Below are 25,122 nucleotides of genomic sequence, written 5' to 3' on the forward strand. Positions count from 1 at the left end.
CCCGTTAGTCGCTTCTTGTGACAAACATGGGTTCCTGCAGACTAGTTCTAACCGGGGCTTTCACAGATTATCAACACAGGGTGATACTTTAATAAAATATCTGTCTCCATTTTGCATGATACAGCAAGACTGCAATGTACTGACAGAAAAATGAATAATGGCCAGCTGCCAGACTTCTGGAATGTTTGGATTATCTAATCAGCTTGGGCGGAAAATGCTGAAGGCCACTACAACGAAACCCTGTAGCTACAAATATCCTGGCGTTTTAGTGACTTAGTGAGAAATGTATTTGACAGAGGTTAATATTCATTATTAACAATGTCTTCAGTAAATAACATAATGTGTTTGGCTTGTGACACAAAATGATTCAGTTTGTTCAAGACTTCCCCAGTTTCTGATTAAAACGGACCAATTAGCGATATGTTATAACTAATACTAACACGCACACACGCACACACGCACACACGCACACGTGCACACGCGCGCGCACACAGACACAGACACATGTCCTCGCGCGCTTGTTCACACAACGGTAAGTCCTTATACCTACGTTTGACGTATTCTATAAATCTGAGATACGGACTTGCCAAGTGTTGGCCAAATATCGTGATTCGCTGGGAACAGGTGACATTTACAGCAATTCGTCGTTTATTAGTTGAGGCCATTAGCGTGCACTTGCAGGTTCAGTCATACTGACTTAAAAGCTCTGCTGGTATTAATGATTAACACATCACTTCGTAGCTCACAATAACATAATGCATTCAATAGCATTACCTACCACACCCAAAACTATATGATTAAGTGGGTGAGTTTAATTTTAATCCCGTCAGCACTATTCCTGCAATATCACAGCGGGTGGCACCAGAAATAGGCTTCACTCGTTGTATCCATTTGGGAAATCGAACCCGGATGATGTAGTCGAAACATATCGAAGACTTGCGTCGAAAGAAAAACAAACATATAAACATGTTGTTATAATTCTGCGGCGTTAAAATAAATGTTTAACTGTTAAGGAGTTAACGAAGATTTGTATGACACTGATAAGCCGAAAGCCTATGTTATTCCCAGCTCTGCCTGTATTTGCTTTGTAAAAGATAAGTTGGGCACACACTCCAGTATTTGACACCATGATCAGTGTAGCAGTGTTCCTGGCAGCCTTCGTGACGGTGGGGGCTATTGTGTGCACCCCTGATATGTGTGATGGGGTAGAGAAGACACCCCTCACCTGTCCGGGGTCCGTCATCGAGGGAGGGGGCTTTTGTGGCTGTACAGACTCCTGTGCCAAGGTGAGTGACTTGAGCTTCACCGGTCACTCGAAATGGGTTTCACACATTGTACCCTTGTCGGGAATTGAACCCGGGTCTTTGACCGCTTGAGGAACCACCCCACCACCCTTCTGCGCCAAGGTATGTTGAGTGAATGAGTGAGAAATTCAAAACACTGTGCCGAATAATATTGTATACTATCTGGTAAAAATAGCCAGATAGAACTTTTCAGTGACGACAATAGAACTTGTTTAGGTGTTTGGGTTTTATTTTTGTTTTGTTTTTTCTTTATTTGTTGTTGTTGTTGTTGTTGTAGTTGTTGTTGTTGCTGTTGCTGTTTACATAAATGGAGGTCCGGTGTGAAATAGGCCTTCAGCAACCCATGCATGTTATAAATGGCAACTATGTTTGTCGTAAGCGACGACTAACGGGATCGGGTGGCCAGGCTCACTGACTTGGTTGACACATGTCATCGGTTCCCATTTGCACAGATCGATGCTCATGATGTTGATCACTGGATTGTCTGGTCCAGACTAATATTTACAGACCGCCGCCATATAGCTGGAATATTGCTGAGTGCGATGTAAAACTAAACTCACTCACCCATTGTTCCTGTTTAACACTAAGCAATATTCCAGCTACATGGCAGCATTATGTAAATAATCTAGTCTGGACCAGACAATCCAGTGATCAACATGAGCATCGATCTATTCTACGTGGGATACGGTGACATGTGTCACCCAAACGAACGAGCCTGACCATCCGATCCCTGGAGTCGCTTCTTACGAACTGATGAAGATCAAATCTAACCCGGATCTTCACGGGTCACAACAGATTTTGAGCTACTTTACTGATGAATAAATTGTCAATAACGGCAGCTATTCCGAAGCTGTTCGTGACATAAATGTTTCCTGATCTAGGTAGAAGGAGACTTGTGCGAGAAATCCCCCCTGCTGCTATGGCCGCTCTCCCACGACGAGTGTGACACCGGCCTCGTGTGCGACTCCGTCGGCAGTTCCCTGCTGGCTCTGCTTGGGAAAGGCAAATGTGTGAGAGACACACAAAGAAAACGGTTTGTCTTAGACGGTAAGCAAAAGTAAAATATGAGCTATATTTTTTTGGGTTAATATTTTTGTTGTTAAGAAGGTACATAGCATGTGATGATAGTAATCGTATCACAAGACGCACGAGGGAGTGAGTGGCTATGGTGTTTTGCCCAAATTCCAGCATGTACTAGGTCTGAGGAATCTGGAATGTCCCCAAATATTGGGGAAAGATGTACCGTGATGTGACAATAAGCGGTATTGATAAGTAATATGACACTGCGTTCATATACGGATGCACGTTGTAACGACTGGAAAGAATAGTCGATATATGACAGTGAACTTTACACGTATACTAACTCTGTGCTCGCAATTGAACAACAAATGTGAAATGGAACGAAAACAAAACAGATATGAAAAACAATATCGGAAAAGCTGCAAAAGGTTTGCTCTACATATGCTGCGAACCAAAGGAGAGGAAGAGGACTACTCTTTGTGTTGGACTACTCTTTGTGTAGGACTACTCTTTGAGTAGGACTACTCTTTGTGTTGGACTCTCTTTGTGTTGGACTCTCTTTGTGTTGGACTCTCTTTGTGTTGGACTCTCTTTGAGTAGGACTACTCTTTGTGTTGGACTCTCTTTGTGTTGGACTCTCTTTGAGTAGGACTACTCTTTGTGTTGGACTCTCTTTGTGTTGGACTCTCTTTGTGTTGGACTCTCTTTGTGTTGGACTCTCTTTGAGTAGGACTACTCTTTGTGTTGGACTCTCTTTGTGTTGGACTCTCTTTGAGTAGGACTACTCTTTGTGTTGGACTCTCTTTGAGTAGGACTACTCTTTGTGTTGGACTCTCTTTGTGTTGGACTCTCTTTGAGTAGGACTACTCTTTGTGTTGGACTCTCTTTGTGTTGGACTCTCTTTGTGTTGGACTACTCTTTGTTTTGGACTCTCTTTGTGTTGGACTACTCTTTGTGTTGGACTCTCTTTGAGTAGGACTACTCTTTGTGTTGGACTCTCTTTGAGTAGAACTACTCTTTGTGTTGGACTACTCTTTGTTTTGGACTCTCTTTGTTTTGGACTCTCTTTGTGTAGGACTGCTCTTTGTGTAGGACTACTCTTTGTGTTGGACTCACTTTTTGTAGGACTACTCTTTGTGTTGGACTACTCTTTGTGTAGTTAACAGAGTACATAGCATTGTGGCCAACGTGTCACAAGAGGTGTGAAGTTACAAGCTTGAGGGAGTGAGTGACAACAGTTTGACGCCGCTTTTAGAAATATTCCAATATCACGGCAAAGGTCACCAGAAAGGGGTGTCACATTTCACCTCTGTGTGGAATCGAACCCGTGTCTTCTTTTGCCACTAGACGTCCCCTACTGACCAAAATTACATGAAAAAGATGTACGATATGTAATATGCTGAGATCACGTCCGGGTGCAAGCTGTAATGAGTGTAAGAATACCGATTACGTGCATTTCCATGTAATTTTTTTAAACGCACGTTAGAACTACGACTTTGGTCAGTAAATCTTAACCTGACAAGCAAGTGATTTCGTTTGTAATTACGATCGCCAGTAAACATTGCTCTGAAACGCATCTTAACACTGCGTTGGCAATGTCGAGTTTGATCATAAATGTCGAGTTTGATCATAAATGTCGAGTTTGATGCACAGGCGCTTGTGTCTTTTCGAGGATGAAAGATATAAAATAATTTATATAAAGTTTGAGATGACCCCTGACTCAAAAAACTTCAAAGTACGATACATTATGACAAGGTCTTGATGCATTGAACAGCGTGTTCAGGTTGACCTGCTCTACCGGGAGGTCAAATGGCACAAACGGCAGATGGAGTTAACTTCATTAACTTCATTAATATCTAAAAAATTATAATAAATAAAAGACACAAGGGCGTGTGGCTTGCTGGTCTGTACTAACTGTTAATACAACGTTAACATTACCAGACGTTACCGCGTGTCAGAAGATGAAGATCGTTAAGGCGTCCCAGCCCACGTACTCGGACAAGTGGATTCCAAAGTGTGACGTCAACGGGGCATTCGAGTCAATGCAGTGCGATTTGGCAGGTAAGGTAGAACGATGACACGGGATTTCGTCGCTGACAATCACGCCATCATCTTGTATTCTGTAAATCCCGACGTACGGTGAAGAGGAACTGTACTTGATTTTAAGGTCGCTTCACATAGTTTTTCATTCATTCCACGACTGAAAACTTAGCATAGGTAGAATAAGGTGCAGTTGGTCAGAGATGTTTTCCACTTTGTTGAAAAAAAGCCCTAAGTAATATAAAGCTTCGTAATTGCCTACACAGAGATTAAGCCTTTGAAATTCACGCTAGCCTGCTAACCCAAAACTACTGAGTTCCGGGTACTACAAATCCTCACTCACAAGACATATCTGAGGGCAAGAACCAGCGTTCAAAGAGTTCGTTTTGATACAAGCGGGAGCTGAACAGAATTGACAGAAATGTGAACATTGTATACTCTTTCAATCCCGTCCAAGAACTAGTTACAAACTCTGAGAGCATAGTAATTATCTACACTAATCTAATGGATGGAATTACTAGGGCTGATTATTGTTGACAGTTAGTAGTCACTCCTATCCCGGAACACGCTCTTCCACAATATGTTTACCCTTTTATGTGAATGAGTAAGGTGTTACGAATGTTTAGAAATTATCCAGCATTATCACGACTGGGGACCCCAGACATGGATTTAACACATTGTACATATCTATGAGGGGAATCGAACCCGGATCTTCAACGTGACGAGCGGGTGCTTTAACATTCGACTACCCTTACCCCTCACTCAGGTGGTAAAATGTGCACAATATATGGCGATGACTGTCACACTCTGCAAAAATCGAGCTGTATAGCACATGCTAAGTTTCTTCAATGGCTTTCTTTACTCACGAATTCTTCTGTTATGTCGAACTCTGGATAACACAAAGTATCAACTTCGACACTACGGTATTTGCCTTTATCCAGTCTGCGGTCTAAGAGTGGGCAAAGCAGGGACAAATATTTGAAACATTTTTTTGTTTTTTTTTCGCGACATATGTAAGCACTTAACGCATCAACCGCAGAAACTACAATCACACAATGGAGATGTTTAGAATTACCACACACTGACAATTCACAAAACACCCATTGGATATCATGACAGTATACTGGCTTGCTTGATGTTCCAGGTCGTTGCTTCTGCGTCAACTCTGCAGGTCAGATCCAAGGCAGTAGAGTTCAAGGAAAGGTCACCTGTCCAAGTGCTTGAACCCGTCACTTGTATCCATGCCAGCAATAAATCACACCTTGTGTTCGTGATACATGTAAGAGAGTAATAAATACTTGCTTTTCTGGGAGATCAAACTGTTTAGATAATTTCAGTTAGATCCGGGTATGGATGAATAAGTAAAGCAACTGGCCGACTGTAATGTAGTTATCAAGAGAAGTAACACTGTCCAAAATACCGCTAACAAACGGGAAAAATCCTGAGCAGACTTTAAGACCTTCCTTTAAGACTATATTCCGAAACATCCACACTTTCCAGAGCCCTAATCTATTCTAAACTCTATGCCAGCTCTCTGACCACATCCGCGGCAACCATTCGTAACTACTCATGTCATCCCGCAAGCGTAGCAACAGCACCAATCAAACATAACCGATCTGTTTACCTGTGCGTTTACACGACTGGCCTCATTTGTATGATAACGATGTTGGAATCTACTATCTATATTTCCTTACGTATTTCTATTGTTACTGCATTTTCCTTAAGTGAATCTTAAGAAAATTTTACCTCACACTATAAATGTACCATGAGATATCAGTGTTCCTTGCATATAAGACATTGTGTGAGTGCGTAAGGCGAGAGGAAGAGAGTGAGGAGTGTGTAAGCAGAGACTACACACACACACACACACACACACACACACACACACAGACACGCACACATACATACATATACATATGTGTGATCTCTGATGTAAGGGAGAGAGAGCGAGGATGATTTTCAGAATTTACGTGCGCTTGTCGGCAATTCGGAATCCGGGTAATTTGCAGACCGAACCTGGCAACGGGAATAGTTGTCTGGGTTGTATGTTTATTTTGCATATGAATGTTGAATTTGCAAAACTTGTACGGGAAGTAAGGGTAATCTGGTTACTTTTTCAGATTAACTTGGCTGCTATTGTTTAGATTAGTTAGAGCGGGCTGTGTGAGATTATGCAACAAAGAAAGCCGGTTATAATTAGTAAAGTACCTTAGGTCTCAAACGATTGGGTGATATTGTCAGTATTTAGTGCATGTATGTATCCAGTGAAGTCTGAAGTCCGTTCTGTGCTGTTTGTAGTATATACACTGTCATAGGACATCTCTAGGCCTTTCTGTTCGGTTCCTGTGTGTGCATTTGTCTATTTGATGTAGCTTATTTTCACTTTTTATGTAGGTGGGAATTTGTGTAAAATATCCATGGTATGGTCTCATTTTTTCAGAGGCGTTTGAGAATGTTTTACTTTGTATTGATAGGCTTGTGATTTCGCTTTTACATACTTGTATGTTCAAGTTAAATTCTGGGAGGTTTAGAACCGCTGTAACATGCAAGACGCAAGTAAATCCCATTTCATAATATCTCCCAACCCCAGCGTGAGTTAACCAATTGCTGCAGCGCCCCCTTACAGGGGACTAATTGGATGACAACCTGCTCCAGCAATAATTGCCTCTGTTGACTTACGTCGCCTTACCTTCAATTAACGGTACATCAGTAACAGAACTTTCTATTACAGCACCTGCACGTGTAATAGATTCCACGTCACCTACTCCTGTCTCTAGTACATCGACCGAAACACCCGATGCCCTGCTCAGCTCGAACTCATTCTTCAGCTTTCCAAATTCGCCTCAAACACTATTCTCGAGGCCTGTTTGCTCGTCTGCTTCTTGTCTAAATAATACTCCAACCACAAGGTGGCGGATTGCTAAATAATCAAGTCTAGTCCGAACAATACAGCGATCAACATCATTACATAACCAACCTATGCATTTGGTTCATGATGACATGGCAAAAAGTCAGCGATCCGTTAGTCACCTCATATGACAATGAAAGTATTAAAAAGGATTAGTTTACATTTTTAATTACATATCTTCAGAGTTGAAGCTAGACCTACTTAAAGAAAACAACATGTTTTACTATCTTTGAATTGCATTTTCGTTCAGTTTCATTCGTTTAGAAACGATTCTCAGAGCGAAACACTACAATGAGCAGGTTTCAGTTACATCCGGGCTCCGAACTTGCACTCTCAATGCTCGGGCATAACATTCACTGAATACTAAACAACTCAATTACCTCTCTATCCAAATCGAAGTGGAACAATTGGCAGTAACTTTGTACCCTTTAGGTGAGTGTATATTGGCATATGGGTGAATGCCCTTTAGAAAGCAGTCAAAAGTAAAATGAAAATTTTCGAATCCCGGGACACTCTCAACCCCTTATTCGTGCACAAATTTGTACTCTACCAATTACTTTTTAATTACTTGGCTTAATGATCCAACAGCTGTAAAAGTCAGGGAAAACAGAAAATAAATCTTAGTTGAATTTAAATGCATGAAATCTATTTAACCATAAAATGCATCACAAACTGTTTTCATGCACGCTTGAATATATGATATTAAACTCACAGGACCCCAAATCTTAACATAATGGCCATCATAATAATACATAATTACAGTGGAGGCTGTCAAAACCCGCATCTGTCCATTCCCCTAAGCTGTCAACACCAGCATAAAATCTCAGTCCCATTTATACATGTACGTTTATCACCAGCTCTCCAATCTGGCACGTTGTCTTAAATGGATCATTTCTTCAGTCAGTTTCTTGAATGCCAGTTTTGGCAGCTTCCATTGTACAATCTGAAAACTGGTGTTTATACCTACTGAACATTTGTTGACACTAAACACCAAAATGAACTGAAAGTGTCTTTTTTTCTTGCACAAGCTTCACGTTTTAAGAACAATTCCTAAAAGCAAGCAATGCAAAACAGTCTTCCATGTTTCTTGATATTGTTACATAGTAAATATAAATAGTAAAATGATTCTAACCAGTGGAAACAGTCATTAAATATTCATGAAATAGACATTTGCTGCTAACAGACTTCATGAATTGTACATACAAAATATGGCCTAAATCACAGACTGCCTTCAGTTCAGCTGCCAAAATTACAGATAATGGTAGGTGGTGAGTTTTTCAGGGACACAGCATCAAGACCAAGTATGTACTCATACTCAAGTTCATTACAAATACAAGTCATAGACAACTACTGGTTAATGTGTAAGGCCTCACAGAATATGATCTTTCATTATAACACACAATCAAGATTTCTATCCATGGAATACTATCAGAGAGACAAACAGAACAGTTTATTTCTCAACAAACCAATGGTGGTTCTAAGGAATATATAATTAAATAATAATAATCAAATAACTAAATTCTTCACCAAAAATGATTCTTCCTTACAGCATATATATACTTCCTTAGAAATGTTATGAATAAAATACATGTGTTTTCTTACTGGACTTCACATTTTTTCTTTTTCTCGTCATGGAGTCTGCATTTCGTGATCATCTCCAGAATTGATGACTGTCCAGTTCAAAGTCAACTAAAGAAGAGTACTTTAATTTGACTTAAGAAGTCAATCGAAACCTGTGCTGATCTTGTCTTCTCAATAAACCCTCTCAGTCAATCTGTACAATAATTGGGTTAATTAATCAGCAAATGAACATAATGCCTGGAAATTTTAGATGTACACAATGACTGAGTGAATCAGGCAATGTATACATGGCAAGATTGTAGACATTGACTGTAACAAGTCTACACCAATATACAATATGCATGGCAAGTGACTGGAGAGGGCTTGAATATTACTTAAGCAATTTATGTGATACAAAAAGAAATATCTTTGTTATTTAAACGCTTTGAGGCATTATTACATAATACTTTCTTTAACACTGAATGATTTTGGAGATCATATGTATGTACATCCCTGCATGTGTCACAATCTTGGTATTATGTCAAGACAAAATGCATTTTTTTCCTTGTGACTGGCTCATAGCTTCCACAGGTATTGGAACAAATAACATATTAAACACTAAGACCCATGGTGAATCATTTCAGATGGGTTCCCAGGAACCATATAGCATCCAGAAGAAACTGGTTAATTGTCATATGTACAGATTACATTGTTGTGAGACATATATATTTCCATTACATGAAACAAACCTGTTGTGCAAATATTAAGAAGAGAATCTGCTCCATACAACAGTTGCTCAACGTAAGAGGTTTTCAGGAGGTCAACAATGAATACACTATATGGTGAATGTGATATGCATCACAAATATTGGGTAACAAATGCGAATAACTATTCACAAATACAATATTGTAGGTAAGTGACTGATGCACAGTATGTTACACTTATGCTGACAGTGTTAATTTATCACAGCAATAAGAATTGATCTCATGACACTCAAATTTTGTATGTAATTGTTAAATTTTTAAAAATGTAAATATTCGTTAACATTCAGTTCTGGTGACCATAAATAAGGAACTGAATTCATTAAGGGCTATGGTTTGACTCACTCGCCAAAGAGCCATATTTTTCAGACCACTGGTTTAAATAGGCCAACGATTCAACCAAATGCCTGGCATCATACTCATTGTGTAGCTTGCCTATAGTATAGCACATCACAGCACAGAAGAGCAAAAATGGGATCATACACTATACCCATGTGGGAAATGTAACCAATCTGTGATGAGCCTTAATCAATACACTAGCCCCCACCTCTCATTTACGACTGGAATATTGTGGAGTGCTGGGCAGAATGATAAACATATGAAGTATGTTGTATTCTAATATCGTGTGGATAGTGGCACATCCCATGGCCCACACCTATTAAGATAAATTAACTATGGCCCTGCTGAACAGTCAAGGAGTGTTAAACAGCTTGTGAAAAAGGCTGACAAGTCATTCTCCAAATGACAGTAGGGTATTTCAGAAGTTTCTTTTGAAAAATGTGAGTACATGCACAAATATATTCCAATGATTTAAATAAATGTTCATATATTTTTCAAACGTTTCAACCAATATCACTTTGGGTTGTCCTTCATCTTTGTAAGTCTGTTCAGTAGCCATTCCACAGTGACGAACCACAGAGAGTCGGGTCTGAAGATACCCCGGGCTATCCACCCCATCTCTTGCTTCGGTGAGATCACGTGCAGATGCAGGTGGCTTATGCTGTGGAATGGCGGCCAGTGGAATCCCATCACTGCATTCGACACTTGTCCCCCATTCCCTTCTAAAACACGACTCCCAACAGTCACTAATTTGTTGACAAGTTCTATGTCGTCTGCTACTAAACTCTTTGCATCAGACATGTGGCTTTTGGGTATAGCTAGATAATGATGCTTTGTCGCAGGTTTCTTGTCCATGAAAACAACGGTATCTTCATCCTGAAATAGCAATGTTGTCTTTGGGTCATCCCCTTGGGCAATTTTGCAAAATATACATTTAAGTGAAGACATGACAGACTGCTGTTTGTTCGCTGAACTTTGCTCGGTTTTACTTCCTAGTTGTTACCTCCCTTTACAAGGAAAGGTAACTCTAATATCTAGATTTCTCCTACTGTAAAACAAAATCTCCACAAGAGAGTTCGTATTAAGTTATTGCAGAAAATGGTTTAAAAAATTTGTTTTGTACCATACTTACTTTCATGTATTTTACCCATGTTTAACAACCACTTTAAAATTATAATGAATTGTAAAACAGTAATTTGCTTAAAGCTACAAACGAGAAATTATAGTTCCACTTGAATCTATCAGGTGGAGTTAGGTGGAAACAGTTGGAGAACGCTTGGGTAAGCTCAAGCGAAGTTATTTCTTAAAAACAGGTGCTTGTTGTTATAACTCGTTTGGGTATAACACTCCCTTTGTATTTGGATTACCCTTATGGATGTTGGGTATATATGACGTTATACAGCGACTACGGTCCCGCTTTCGGGGTCAGACATCATCTAGTTGTTCATACAATGGCCTTACCTCTTATCATATAAGTGTCGAAGTCGTTACTTAGGAATTACAGGCTGAAAAGGATCACCCTCAACCCCTGCTGATCGTAAGAGGCGGCTGATCGGAAAGCCAGGTTCTGTCAGCTGACTGTGTGGTCTCGACCAGGCGCTGTGGATTGCTGCTCATAATATGAATCACTGGATTGTGTGGATTATTTACATGTAGCCGTTATAAAGTGAGGCATAAAACAACAAAACCGGCTAAAACATTATGATATAATGTTTAATCTGGAATTGCTTTTGAAAGATATGTCTTAGATGTAGTTCTAACATGTTTCAATCATTTACGTATTTAAAAGAACTCTGCATCGGAATTTTCAAATTGATAAATTTCTCAATATTCTACGGTTAGACGTAGTTTCTTGTCTCCATAAATTTCTCCAGCAAATTCTGGTGTCCCTTTTTTATTGCTGTAACATTAGCTTATTAAATTTCACTTTTCAGTGATATTTCAAGAGTAATTAACTTTTCATCTAATCAACATACACTTGGGGGAAAGGATGGCGGAGGGGTGGGGTGGGTGTCGTTCTCCCTACACGACACCTGCTGCAACATCTGCATAACAAACCTTTGACTGCGCTATTAACCAGGTTTAATAAATTTGATAAATTGCTGCCGTGTTGATGTAAATATCTGGCGTGTGATAGGTATGTCGCAGCATGCAGCCTTCTCGCGTTAGTCAATAAATACACCTCGTGTAAGTAGAACCATTTTAACAGTTGTCAAGACGCTGCTATTCTGACGAAGATGCTGTTTATTACGTTGATCGTTGCTTCCTTTGTCTTCCTTCACCAGTCCACGGCTCAGACAGGTGAGTGGACAGTTCAAAAGATAAGACTGAAGCTCCCGTAGTTTCAACCAAAGCCCGCCTGTCAAAGTGCACAATTGACAAAATCACCGTTGGAAATGCAGACATCCCTTTCTCTCCAGTTGTAAAAAATCTTGGTGTTTTGTTTTAGATTCCAGACTCATATGGAAGTTCACGGAAGTTATTTGTGTAAAATCTGTCGTCTACGTCTTAGAAATACATGTATAGGAAATATCCGCCAACTCATCACGGAAGACACTGCTGCACTTTTCTCTCGCATAGATTACTGTGACAGCCTTCTCGGTAGAATTTCCAAAAGTCAAATCCAACGCCAACTGAAAATTTAGAATGATGCCGTTCTTATTGTCACTCGCTCATCTTCACCATTCAGTATCTTCCCTATCCTGACTTCTCGATTTGTTAGTCACATCTGTTCTAACCCGGATCCTCACGGGTAGATCACTTTGTGAAGGCGCGCTAACCGATGTGCTGGGATGGGTAATGAAAACATATCTAGAACGTATTGATATATGGAGTAGAATCAGTTCAATCGCCTGAAGACGGAACATAAAGTAGTCCAGAAACATCGTATTATATAATAAAAAGAGATTGTCATCCATATACTCGTCCTATATAGAATGAATGAGCTTCGAACACTTGAGCAACAGTAAATTTGAGTGATTCCACAGAATTAAAACCTGCTCTTTCTAGAGGTGGTCTGGAGTTATTTTTCATAGTTTAAAACATTATTTTGGATAATATTCTGTTGGTCTAAGGATTTTTTTTATAACAGAAAACATGTTTTAGGATTACTGTGCATAGAGTTGAGGTCACATATCAGTTGAAGTTAAGCAGTGTTGGGCACGGAGAGTCATTGGATGGGTGACAGTGCGAGCCAGCTCGACTCCGAGAGTCACTGGATGGGTGACAATGCGTGTCAGCTCGACTCTGAGAATACTCTGATATTTATCTTACATCTGTTTTGTTGCAGATTGTAGTCTGGAAGAAAAAGATCTGATATTTATAATCGATGATTCTGGAAGTATCAGCGCATCAGATTTTCTCCTGGTCAAGGAGTTTGTGCTGAACGTTACGGAGACGTTTACAATCTCCAACGTCACCGTCAATGTTGCCGTCATAACGTTTGCAACCTTTGCGACGGTGGAGTTTTATTTGGACGACTACTCCGACGACAAAGCGGCTCTAACAGCGGCCGTGATGGCAATCGTACAAAGCAATGGCGCAACGTTCACTGACGAGGCACTGGCTTTGGCCCGTACAGACGTCCTTGACCCCGCAAGAGGCGACAGGGCGACTGCTGATAACGTGGTCATTTTGATAACAGACGATATATCAAATGATCCGGAGAGAACGAGAAACGAGGTAAGACAGTCTCCGACTTTCGATAACCAGTGCTGACATTATTTGGAAGCGATGAAAACCAGTGACTGATATTAAGTGGGAGTGTGATTTCACGTCCTTGCAGCTGGGTGTCACGTCGAGGTTTGCTGTGATCGAGGCGACATGGACGCTTTCTTCGATTCTAACCAATATAACATTTATATAGCATGTTCAAATGCCGAATGGTATCTAGAAATTTGACCTATTAACATTTGGCTATCACATGCACGACCACACTTCAACGAACTTAAACATATATAGATCTCCAGCTGCTCAACAACCATCACTAGTAGCACTTTTCCCAAACATAATGCCTTAAGCCCGTTACCAGGGGCGGTGGGGTAGCCCAGTGGGTAGAGCGTTCGCTTGTCACGCGGAAGACATGGGTTCCATTCCCCACATGGGGGACAATGTTTGAAGCCCATCTCTGGTGTCCCCACCAGATATTGATGGAACATTGCTAAAAGCGGCGTAAAACCATACTCGTTATGAGACCATCATCGAACCCATCTCCACCCCTCACCCCAATATACACCAACATATGCCCAATAACATGCTTATCTCCGCTCCAGTCCACTCCACTATCAACACCAACACATAATCCAGTCACCGCTACTGTCACGACCCACACCCTACAACGTATTGAGCAAGATTCTTTCACCTTGAAATCTCTTCCCATAGAGCGACATGCTGCGTCAGTTTGCTGAAATATTCGCGGTTGCAATCGCGGTGGATGACGAGTCGGAGATTAACTACGTCGGCGATGACCCTGATGGAGAGTATGTCTTTTCACTGTCCAGCTACTCCGAACTCCCTGGTATAGTGGACGACGTAGGACTTGTTACGTGTAAGTCTTTGAATGGATTCAATCACGGTGTCTTAGATCTGCCATGAATTTATGGACACGTCATTTTGTCAGTGATCCTCCGTGGAGAAACAGTCTCTCCCTCCCTCTCTCTCCTCTCTCTCTCTCTCTCTCTCCCCTCTCTCTCTCTCTCTCTCTTTCCCAACCAACCAACCAACCAACCAATCAGACCGCCATGAACGTTTCTTTTCAGGCGACCAGTGCAGTCCCCTCTGCCAGAACGGCGGTATATGTGACCGACCTAACAATGTGTGCATGTGCCCAGAAGAAGCGACAGGATCAAGATGTGAATGTAAGGTTTCCGATAACAAACGTGAATCTAGCACAACACACCACCTCCCACCATAACACCCGTGAATATGTGGGTTAGAATTGGTCTTCAGCAACCCATGCTTGTCATAACGAGTTCGGCTGGTCAGGCTCTCTGACTTGATTGATATATGTCATCGTATCCAAATTGTGTAGATCGATGATCATGCTGTTGGTCACTGGATTGACCGGTCCTGATTCGATTATTTATAGACTGTTGCCCTATAGATGGAATATGCTGAGTGCGATACTCATCAACCACCCAACCCTTCATGATAAATACATATAGCATATACATACAATGTACTAGTCAAGAAATACAGTTCGTTCTACCACCATGTATAGTGTAATAAAGCACACCTTCGCCCTGAATTATTATATCGCTAAAGCACTCGGACGCTTTAACGATATAACAGTTCAGGACGAAAGTCTGTTTTATTACACTATACATGGTGGTAGAACGAACTGTATTTCTTTTCTAAGATGTAGTATTTATTAATTTCCAAGCCTAATTTCGATTACTAGTAATCTATGACAGAAAACAAACGACGGTGTCTGTAACCTAAATTAAGAATCCTCGCACAGGGTTAACTGTTCTTTTGACGTACCAGCCCCCTACGTTAAGACAAACGTTACTAGAAAAACAAATGATGAACAGTTTGGTGACGGTTTATGTTCGGGTTAAATATCTTCTCTAGATCATTTTTATTACATCTGTGATTCTCTTGAACCATACAAGGTAATATGACCGTCTCATTTCTACTACTAACGAAAGTTTAGATTTGTGGGAATGGTGCAAACATTACGGGGCTCTGTAAAATTTTGAGTCGAACTATGAGACATTTTATCCTTCGGAAAACATAAACGGAATGTTTCCATCAGTCATGTTTGCTGTGTGATGCAACTGCAAACCAAGAAACGGGATGCGACGAAGCAGTTTACTGTGGGAGGCTGTATGAGGCGATGGCAACTGACATCCATCGTGACGTCGGTTACATTGTGACATAATGCAAAAAAGTTCGATTACGAGGGGCAGACTGGAATAGCGCAGTGACGTCAACAGATTGTGACGTAATGCAAAAAGTGCACATTATCGTCTGATAAAGTATTTTCGGCGCCTTTGATCTTTCACCGAAGCATCTTAGAAACAGCGATGATGTCGCAACTTTCAATTAGGTAATATTCACGTGATAAATGAAACTCTCATCATTAGTCATGTGGATATTTTATTGGAATAACATATCTTGTTATCCCTAACAAAAGTTATGTTGTATATATGTTGTGTAATATCTGTAATTATTACTCGCCCGTTGAAGATACTGCAGTGTGATATTTTTACGGCAATATTGCACTAGTGTAATACCGCTTGACGTGTGACGTCAAAATGGTTCAAAGTTGTGACGTCACAATGCTAATGCCTATGTCGCATTTTACTAGACCTTGCTTGACTCGAGGAAAGCTGAGAGTCCTCACACTGTAGGGAATTTCACTGCAGTTTCTGTCAATTTATGCTGGCAAATAATAAACAGAATACTAAACTCGCTTCCGTGAAATATCATTTCTCGTTAAAGATTTAGTATCAAACGAGCGAAAGCGAGTTTGATACCAAATCATTAACTCGTTTAATAAAAATGGTATTACACGGAAGGTCGTTTAGTATCCTCTGTTTATCACATATCGCCAATTACATGTATATGGGTATAATAAATAGATTTAACCTAAACACATCAAATATGAAACCCCCTATTAAACATCGCCATGAATCTTATTTCACTAATACATGTATCCATTTTGTTCTAGTCATTAATGCATGCATCCAAGGATCCGACAACTGCCTCGACGACGCCATCTGCAGCAGCCCTGTGCCCCCAGCATTCAGCTGCACGTGCAAATCCGGTTTAAGTGGCGATGGCACGACTGCCTGTGATGGTGAGTTGGATACACCTCACCACCTCTGTTCGGGGTTAACGCCGAGGATGTTATCATTGTTTATCATCATAAGTCGACATGCGAAGTACTGGGTCAGAACTGATCTTCTGCAACGCATGCTTGTTAAATGCGATCGGATGGCCCTTCTTCCTGACCTGGTAGACACGCGTCATGGTATCCCAACTGCGTAGATTGATAGTCATGCTATTGATCACTGGATTGTCTGGTTCAGGCTTTAGTCTTTAAAGACCGGCGCCATTTAGCTTGAATATTGCTGAGTGCAGCGTAAACAACAAATTAACAACCAAAACATCAATGTCAACGCATATGGATAGAAATAACAACGAGTGCTTCAAATAAGAACGGCGGTGGTTCTGATAATGGGACCATCACATTCACACCACAGCTGTCAGTGTTTTCGTATTCTATATGATGTTATGTGCATTTACTCTTAAACAACAAAAGTCATCGTTTAAGGTCGCTAATAGACCCAGCCATTTTAGCAGGGATCGTATCTCTTGTACCTTTACGTAGAATTACGACCGTCTTGACGATGACGTTGCCTTATGCTTAACACAAGCTGTGTTCAATTCCACAAGCAATCCTTGGGACGTGAGGGTGGGGTAGCTTAGTAGTTAAAGCGTTCGCTCGTCACGCTGAAAACCCGAGCCCGACTCCCCATGGGTACTGTGTGTGAAGCCTAGTGATCCCCCGCCATGATATTGCTTGAATATTGCAAAAAAGGTCGTAAAATTAAAGTTCACCCAAGCGACGACTGCCTTCATCTGACGCTAATGAAATGAAAATGATCACCTCTCATGATGTGGAGAGGGTCCCTGAGCAGTACGTATACACATATCGCTATGCATATTCAGATATAAACGAGTGCCAGCTTGACATGGACAACTGCAGCCCGTTCGCCAACTGCACCAACACCTTCCGGTCCTTCACTTGCACCTGTATTGAAGGATACGTCGGCAAAGGAGACATTTGTGGTAAATTCTGACACAATTTACTAATTTGTATCAGTCTGTATAAATACGTTCACATACCGCATTCACTAACCGTCATCCGTAGACGGACTACCGGACGAAGGAGAGTTATCACCGACTTCACTAAACAAAGATATATGTGACATTTGTGATAACTATTTCACTAACAGGAATAATTTTCAAATTATTTGACTGAACATTCATTGTAATGCTGATCTTGCATTTGCCGCAATTCATTAAGAAAGAGTCAATGGTCAAAATTAAAAATCACGAAAATCAAATTTTATTCAGAAAGTGCAAATATAGTAATTCATGCTTTATAGTGTATAATGAGACAGAAATCAGGAAACACGTGATACATAGCGAGTCTGACAATACACACCAACACACGTCTATAAATATCAGGATAGAGCTGTAAACCGTGCATTTACATGTACAAACATTTTCGTTTTCAAAAAAAAAAAGAAAAAAAGACAGGGACAAAATATTGCAAGCTACGTGACCTTGGCTTATTAAGGAGTGTATCCATCGCCAATATGAAGGGGAATGTTCTGCACAAGTGACAGTATTTTTCAAACCTTGTACTGGTATCTATAACACCATATCTATCAAAATAAAAAAAGCAGGACTGTGGGTAGGGTAATGGTTAGTGCGTTCAGTCGTCACGCCAACGACCAGGTTCCATTCCGTAGCATGGGTCAAACTGATTCATTTTGCCCTCCTCTATGATATGGCTTGGACAATGATGTAAAAGGAAAGGAAAACGTACACTGCCGAAATACGGTCATGGTAGATTACAGTTTCGAAATATGGTCTTGGTGCATGTTTCTACAGGTTCTCGATTCACAGCATATGGTTTGATATTTCCATTTGTTTCACAAATTACCCTTTCAATAGGATCTTTAGTTTTAGGTAAATGGTTTCAAAGGTAGTTTATCCAAACACACCTTTCTTCGCTTACGAAATAGAGCTTTAATGGATTACAGTGACAAAAAATGTGACCTTGGTAGATGCTTGAATAGGTTTCTTGTTCACAGATAAATATTTCGATTACTTCTTTATCCAAAGATCAATGTTTTGATTGATTCTTTTTTTCATAAATAAATGTTTTCGTCAGTTCTTGAACACATCCTGAATGTTTGCAGTTTAGAGACAAATAAGGAAAGTTTTGAATGACTTGAAGCAAATATCCTTGTTTGCCAGATCCAAGTTTACTTCAATAACACACGTCATTTTTCTATTCCAGTTCCATGTGGATCTTAACATGAGGAATGAAAGAAGTTCCCAATCTAAGCAGTTTATCTCTTTTCGTTTGCATCGGGTACAACATCGGATTCTACAGTGAAGCTGCGAAGAATAATCACACCAATGTAACAAATATATTTTGCTAATCGTTATTTTCTAGTTTGGGTTGTTTGTCCTCTTTATTGTTAGATGGGGATGCTGAGAGTGATTTACACAATTTTCTCCAACATGGCCGGGCTCGACCGGTTTTCAGTGTTTGTCGAACACCCTTCACATCTGTCTGTCTGTCTGTCTGTCTGTCTGTCTGTTTGTCTGTCTGTCTATCCGTCCGTCCGTCCGTCCGTCTATCTATCTATCTGTACGCCCGTGTTCGAAAAGGTTGTTTGGGACAAAGAATACAATGCCACAGACCATGAGCACCGATCAACGCTGTTTTGGTTACAGTGCCATTCCCATCCTGGTGTTTTGTATCATGAGCATGACATGTCCATGATTGATGAGCATGCTCTGAGAATATTTGTTTGTATGCTTAACGCCACACTCAGCTGTGCTACAGTTGTACAGCTGCGGTCAGTAATTCGATGAGATACGAGTATGTGTTTATGAATCACTATGAAACAATGAGTGAGTCGAGCGATCTGTAAATAATCGAGACTGGGTGGACCACCCAGTGATCAATATCATGAGCATCGATCAACCCAAGTGAGATGCGGCTTCTGTGTCAACCCAGTCAGGGACCCTGACAACCCGATCGCGTTAGTCTTCTCTTTCGACCGGCATTGGTTACTGTTGATCAATTCTAGCCCGGGTCTCCAAGGGTGATAAGCATGAATTACTGAAGATCAATTCTGGCCTGGGTCTCCAAGTTTGACAAGCATGAGTTACTGAAGATCAATTCTAGCCCGGGCCTCCAAGGGTGACAAGCATGAGTTACTGAAGATCAATTCCAAACCGAAACATGGTAACCAATTCAGACAGTTATATACTCTACAGGCTATCCGAATATTGTGGTGTGAAAGTGAAAAGAGACACTAAAAAACACAATGCACGTGGTTACACTAAATATCCAACTCTTTGTTTGATAAGAAAGTGGTACATCTATTTACAAATTAGTTTGATTTCACACTTTTTAAAACTCGTATTTCTGTATTTTATGTTGAAGTTTGGCCAGCACGGCGTTAACAAAAACATCACAGATTTCCCGTGTTCGAAAAGGTTATACAGTGATTCACAAATCACATATTTCACTGGTTAAACCTGTCATGTGTTCTTTGCACTTATTACGTGTATTTTTGTACCGTACAATGATAGATATAATATCAAGTCTGCACCTTTCTAGCACCCGAGCCTCGTTTTGAGATTTCCTCGATTTCCATATTTCCGTTTGTCAGAGCACATTCAAATAATACTGATTAGTATTCATATATGCAGATAAATGAGTTGGTCTCGAAGTTCTGGACTGGTTATTGTTCAAAGTTGCGCAAAAGGACGGAACCCAATCAACAGGAAACGGGGCAGTTATGTAATCAATGTTTTGACTTGAAATAGAGGTGATAGCAGGTGCTAGCAAACAGATGTGATTGTCCTGCTTCGACATATACAAAGGCTAGTCACATTTTCTCATGTTTGGGAAGGTATGGCACAAGTAAAAGAATATCAGACACAATGTTGGTCACCGTTGCGTCAAACATTGAAATGTCCTCCAAATATGTATCATAAAAGCTTTGTTGAATTCCTTCCTTCGATGATGTAACTTTGATCCAACAAATCAGCTGTAAAGGTCCTAGATGTAGACACCAAAGACTGGAGCTGATGGAATATAGGGATCACATGAATGGACCGACAACTGCACGATTTGCACGCTCGGAATGATGTTTCCAGGATCTGATTCCTCGAAACGAACTTACGTTTTTACTAAAATTTCAAACTGAAAGTTACAACTTAAAACAGTTGACCCACCTGCATTTCTAGAACCAAACAGCCAAAACAACTCAAGTGAGATATCTACTAAACTGAAACTGTATACTGTGTTGGCGCTAAATATCAATTTCAGTTTCTTCTGGAAAATGTATTTACGTGCGTTTTCTCAAATTTGAGACTTTAAATCAAGTCAAGAAGTCGGAGCCAGACCCAGAAACGCTGCATATAGACTTATAATGAATGTATATGTAAAATTTTGCCGGGATGTAATCTGTAATCATGTACGCTGGATACAAATGCTCGGAATTCCTGGTCTGAGACAAATGATTGGAATATTTGCTTTAAGGTCACCGTCAGACATGTCCAGCTTGGCGAACATACAGAGGACGCAGATAGGAACATGATACTGTTATCGGATGTATCAGATTTTCCTTTGACAACTCTGATGGTCATGTAAAAGTTTACAGGCGACCTGGAGAAATAACACTAACTACTCAAAGTTGTTAGTTTCGTGTCTAAAAGTATATGATGACATCACAACTCACGGAAATACAGAAGTCATTATTGTTAAAGGCATTTTAGCGTTCAAGGTCATGTTCGGCCTTTTTGACAAGCAAGGACATAACGCCACAAAGCGAATGAGTGTTTGAGACCTTACTGCTGAATTGCCATTGATGGCTGTTTCTCCAACCTCTCACCTCCAAAACCATGCCATGACAGAAACATTGTCCACCAGGCTGCCTTCAATAATCTAATTTGTTCAATGCATCATTTTCAAAACCAAAGGTGGTCACACCCTATGTCATCCTCCTTTAAGGGCCTTTCGCTCTGTCTCTTTTAGATAGATGAGGATTTTGTCATGGAGTTTGTTTATTTATTGTTCATACAGAATTCAATATATCGCTATACAAAACCTTTTTACTAGTATAAATCAAACGCCGTCGCTCTGTTCCATTGCGGAATGATATGGATGCTCATAACACTCCGACCTTATAACGTACCAAGCACTAATCTTCTTGGCTAGGGTGGCCTATTGAATCTCTAGAATGTACACTTAGCACAGGTACAGTTACTTACACTATTGCACATGCGTGAGACATAAAAGATGTGAAAGTGACCTAAGTGATTTACATAATTTATACATTTGCTTTTGGTATGAAAGTTACTTAAAGTATTAAGCACGAAACAGTGTAGAAAATGTAAATTATATTAAGAACCTCTAGTCGATATTTGCGTGTGAAACTTCTATTACTTTGCCAAGTTTCTGTTGTTGGAGCACATAGTCGTGCGTGAACATAAAGAAGTGACAATTGTATCACCATAAAGTAGATAATGAAACTAGTTTGATTTTAACCGAATATCGTCATATGAGAGCTACTTCGAGTTTGTAACAAATATGACGAACAACACAGGCGATAAAAGATCACCTTGTCTGGTTCTAGTTGTACTTGAGGAGAAGCCTGGTTACATTTGGGTTATCAGCATTAAATAAGATACAATTATATATTTATAGAATATGCAGTTTCACCCACGGCAGAACTCATCATTACACTTCATACTACAAAGTTACCTACTTGGTATGTTTTGATCTACCGTAAGGATAAATGCCAATATTTAACACGAATCTTTAGCTGCTTCTGGAACCAGTTAACAAATGCTAAAGAAATTATTGAGATTACCTTCTGTAATACATGTTCATCCATATTTTGTGAGAGTGAGGGGTTTTACGCCGCGTTTAGCAAAATTCCACCAAAGGAAAGCCAGATTTATGCATGTCAACTTCTTTATTGTGAATAACATGACGCTTCGGATCGCATAATAGAGTCGTGTTACTCACAATAAAGAAGTTGACATCCATAAGTCTGGCTTTTCTTATGCTTTTCATTTCTAAATGCCTTTCAAAGATTTAATATTCCAGCAATATCACCAGAGACACCAGGAATGGACTTCACACATTGTACCGATGTGCCTAATCGAATTCAGCGTTACGACCGAAAGCACAAGGCTACCCAACCAAACCCCAAGAGATGACGCTTGTACATTAATTAACGTTAATTTCTTACAGCAGTGCACAGTTTACATACCAGACTTCACCGTTGTTATCAAAATCACGTCTTCCTCAAAATATAGACAAGATTCATCATTTTTATGAGATTTATCAAACGCTGCGGAGTTACCACAGATTACTGAGTGGTAATTTAGATATGCACACTCTGAATTCAATGACTAAGTGTATACATAAAACAGTCAGTATCACCAGCATCCAGTGTTACCTACACAAATACAAACCCATATTGATAAATTAATAAATAAATTTACTATTCCCAATGGAGAATAACATTTAATAACAATAGTGGGAATTGCCGTTGTATTCTTACTAACCTTATTGAAAACACTTGAAGTCGATATCTCTCAATTACCTCTCATGGCTTAACTCTCAAAATGTATCAGTTAAGGAAATGTAAAACCTCCTAAATAAAGATTTTATTAATGTAATGAACTATGAGAACTCCCCTCACATTGCCTACATCAAGTTTGCCTACACTTGTATCAAAACAAACTTATAAAAGGAACGCACATTCCTGTAGGCTATACGAGATGAGTAAACACCAGTGAATCATACCATTAATGTGTTACTGGACGCTCGATTCTATCTAATATGGATGTGAAGGGAATGAGGTCCTCAGAATGAATGCAAACCAACTACAATACTTGCCTGCTCTCGCAGTGTATTACATGTATTTGTTTATATACGTTTCGGCGCCATCATAAGTAAAACAGGCTTATTTGCATTTAACCCTTTCCATGTGGCTGCCGGTGAAAAGAGATTTCCCTTTGTATTCGCCTTTGGAAATGACATTTAAAGACTACCATTTTACTCCTTTCATGCCGCACTCAACATTATTCCAGCTATATGGTGGCAGTCTGTAACTAACGGAATCTGGACCGACAACCCAGGGATCAACAGCATGTACATCAATCTACGCAATTCGGATACGATGATGTGTGTCAACCCTAACCCGATCGTCGTCTTGTACGACAAGCATGGGTTACTGGAGATCAATTCTAACCGGATCTGCACGGATAAAGGTTCACCTATCTGCCTCTAAGCTTAAGTGGAGTATACCGAGAATACGGATACGAGTCCTTTGCTTGTTTTGATTTTACTGGCCTTAAATGTGGATCAGAAGGTTTGCAGAAGGTTTTCTGCAGCTCAGAGCTATTCACTTACATTCGAAACCGAAACCGATTTTGCACAGTCATATTATTGCAAAGGGACTGCCGAGTAACTTGTCTAACAAGCAAATTTGAAAACAATGCAGCTTAGGATGGCAAAGAATGTTTTCAGGAAGGATATGGTCAAGGGTTTGCAGGAAAAGTATTTTGCCGCAGGTTAGGTCAGGACATGGGTAATCTTTTCTAAACACCTTCTGTCGTCAACACGTCGACACTTTCATCGCTATTATTTTCCATTTTCTTTTCGTTGAACAGTTGAAAATATTTCATTACCCGGACCATCATATTAACTTGATAATTAGAAGTGAACATACTGGAGCATACCACGTGCTTTTCCAAAGCAGTTTAATATGCATTCTGACCTGGTAATGATTTCAAATTATCACGGAAAATCAACTATTTCGTATGGATTGACTTTACTGGCACATGGGCAGACTTCACCTCACGGTGAGGTTGTGAACTCTGTGCCTATAATGACTGGGAGGCTGAACTTTCAGTGACATTGCTGAATTCATTCTAAAGACATCTGTTAGCTCAGTGAAATTGAAAGTGACGACAATGGTGACATAACGAATGACGTATACAAGCATTAAGGCTTAGCTACATACCCACTCTCTATAGTTAAATCCGGACGTCTATGATGCTACGACATTGCATTTCACCTTTATTGGCCAGTCTCCTGGTCATAAGTACAACATGGGCTATGCCATCTTCAGGACGTGAGCGTTATTCAACCGTGCTGTTTCGTTTTATCTATTGCATCGTCGTCATCTCAACTATTTCTGTATATCCACCGCATAACTGTTTACCTTATCTGTTTATCCCTCACAGCAAAGTGTTATCTCACCAATTACACGTATTCGTTGTATCCACTTCAGTTTTATTTCACAATGTTCATCACATGTGTGTCCTGTAAATCAGTGATGTGTGTGATACCAAGAGAATATCGTTTGGCGGTCTCAAGGTATTTCGTAGCCCGATAGGTGCATCCTAG

At 40.2% G+C, this 25,122-nt stretch overlaps 4 protein-coding genes across 4 annotated transcripts in view; 3 read left to right on the top strand and 1 right to left on the bottom strand.

The window, feature by feature from the left end:
• The first annotated feature begins 1,111 nt into the window (after positions 1-1,111).
• Positions 1,112-5,676, top strand: LOC137261851 (thyroglobulin-like). Its single transcript, XM_067799653.1, has 4 exons — positions 1,112-1,286; positions 2,186-2,351; positions 4,266-4,385; positions 5,509-5,676. The coding sequence occupies exons 1-4, from the start codon at positions 1,128-1,130 to the stop codon at positions 5,586-5,588; spliced, it is 525 nt and encodes a 174-aa protein (XP_067655754.1). The 5' UTR covers positions 1,112-1,127; the 3' UTR covers positions 5,589-5,676.
• Positions 5,677-10,445: 4,769 nt separating this feature from the next.
• On the bottom strand, positions 10,446-11,977 carry LOC137260875 (adenosine 5'-monophosphoramidase HINT3-like). Its single transcript, XM_067798423.1, has 2 exons — positions 11,909-11,977; positions 10,446-10,808 (listed from the first exon to the last, which is right to left on the bottom strand). The coding sequence occupies exons 1-2, from the start codon at positions 11,975-11,977 to the stop codon at positions 10,446-10,448; spliced, it is 432 nt and encodes a 143-aa protein (XP_067654524.1).
• Positions 11,978-12,169: 192 nt separating this feature from the next.
• On the top strand, positions 12,170-14,525 carry LOC137260876 (collagen alpha-1(XII) chain-like). Its single transcript, XM_067798424.1, has 3 exons — positions 12,170-12,233; positions 13,222-13,613; positions 14,313-14,525. Exons 1-3 carry the CDS (start codon positions 12,170-12,172, stop codon positions 14,523-14,525), a joined length of 669 nt encoding a protein of 222 aa, XP_067654525.1.
• A 9,695-nt stretch (positions 14,526-24,220) lies between these two features.
• LOC137260878 (matrilin-2-like) overlaps positions 24,221-25,122 on the top strand; it is a 29,904-nt gene continuing 29,002 nt past the window's right edge. Inside the window, exon 1 of the mRNA XM_067798425.1 lies at positions 24,221-24,284. Coding sequence (XP_067654526.1) covers positions 24,221-24,284 — 64 coding nt within the window. The remainder of the gene's footprint in view (positions 24,285-25,122) is intronic.

Source organism: Haliotis asinina, chromosome 14 (assembly GCF_037392515.1).
Source record: "Haliotis asinina isolate JCU_RB_2024 chromosome 14, JCU_Hal_asi_v2, whole genome shotgun sequence".
Classification (NCBI taxonomy): Eukaryota; Metazoa; Mollusca; class Gastropoda; order Lepetellida; family Haliotidae; genus Haliotis; species Haliotis asinina.

Coding starts and splice junctions, on each gene's coding strand:
- LOC137261851 (XM_067799653.1), top strand. CDS start 1,128: ATGATCAGTGTAGCAGTGTTCCTGGCAGCCTTCGTGACGGTGGGGGCT. Junction 1,287..2,185: donor GTACAGACTCCTGTGCCAAG/GTGAGTGACTTG, acceptor TTCCTGATCTAG/GTAGAAGGAGACTTGTGCGA. Junction 2,352..4,265: donor AAAACGGTTTGTCTTAGACG/GTAAGCAAAAGT, acceptor TAACATTACCAG/ACGTTACCGCGTGTCAGAAG.
- LOC137260875 (XM_067798423.1), bottom strand. CDS start 11,977: ATGTTGCAGCAGGTGTCGTGTAGGGAGAACGACACCCACCCCACCCCT. Junction 10,809..11,908: donor CGCCATCCTTTCCCCCAAGT/GTATGTTGATTA, acceptor TTGCTATTTCAG/GATGAAGATACCGTTGTTTT.
- LOC137260876 (XM_067798424.1), top strand. CDS start 12,170: ATGCTGTTTATTACGTTGATCGTTGCTTCCTTTGTCTTCCTTCACCAG. Junction 12,234..13,221: donor CCAGTCCACGGCTCAGACAG/GTGAGTGGACAG, acceptor GTTTTGTTGCAG/ATTGTAGTCTGGAAGAAAAA. Junction 13,614..14,312: donor CGGAGAGAACGAGAAACGAG/GTAAGACAGTCT, acceptor CTCTTCCCATAG/AGCGACATGCTGCGTCAGTT.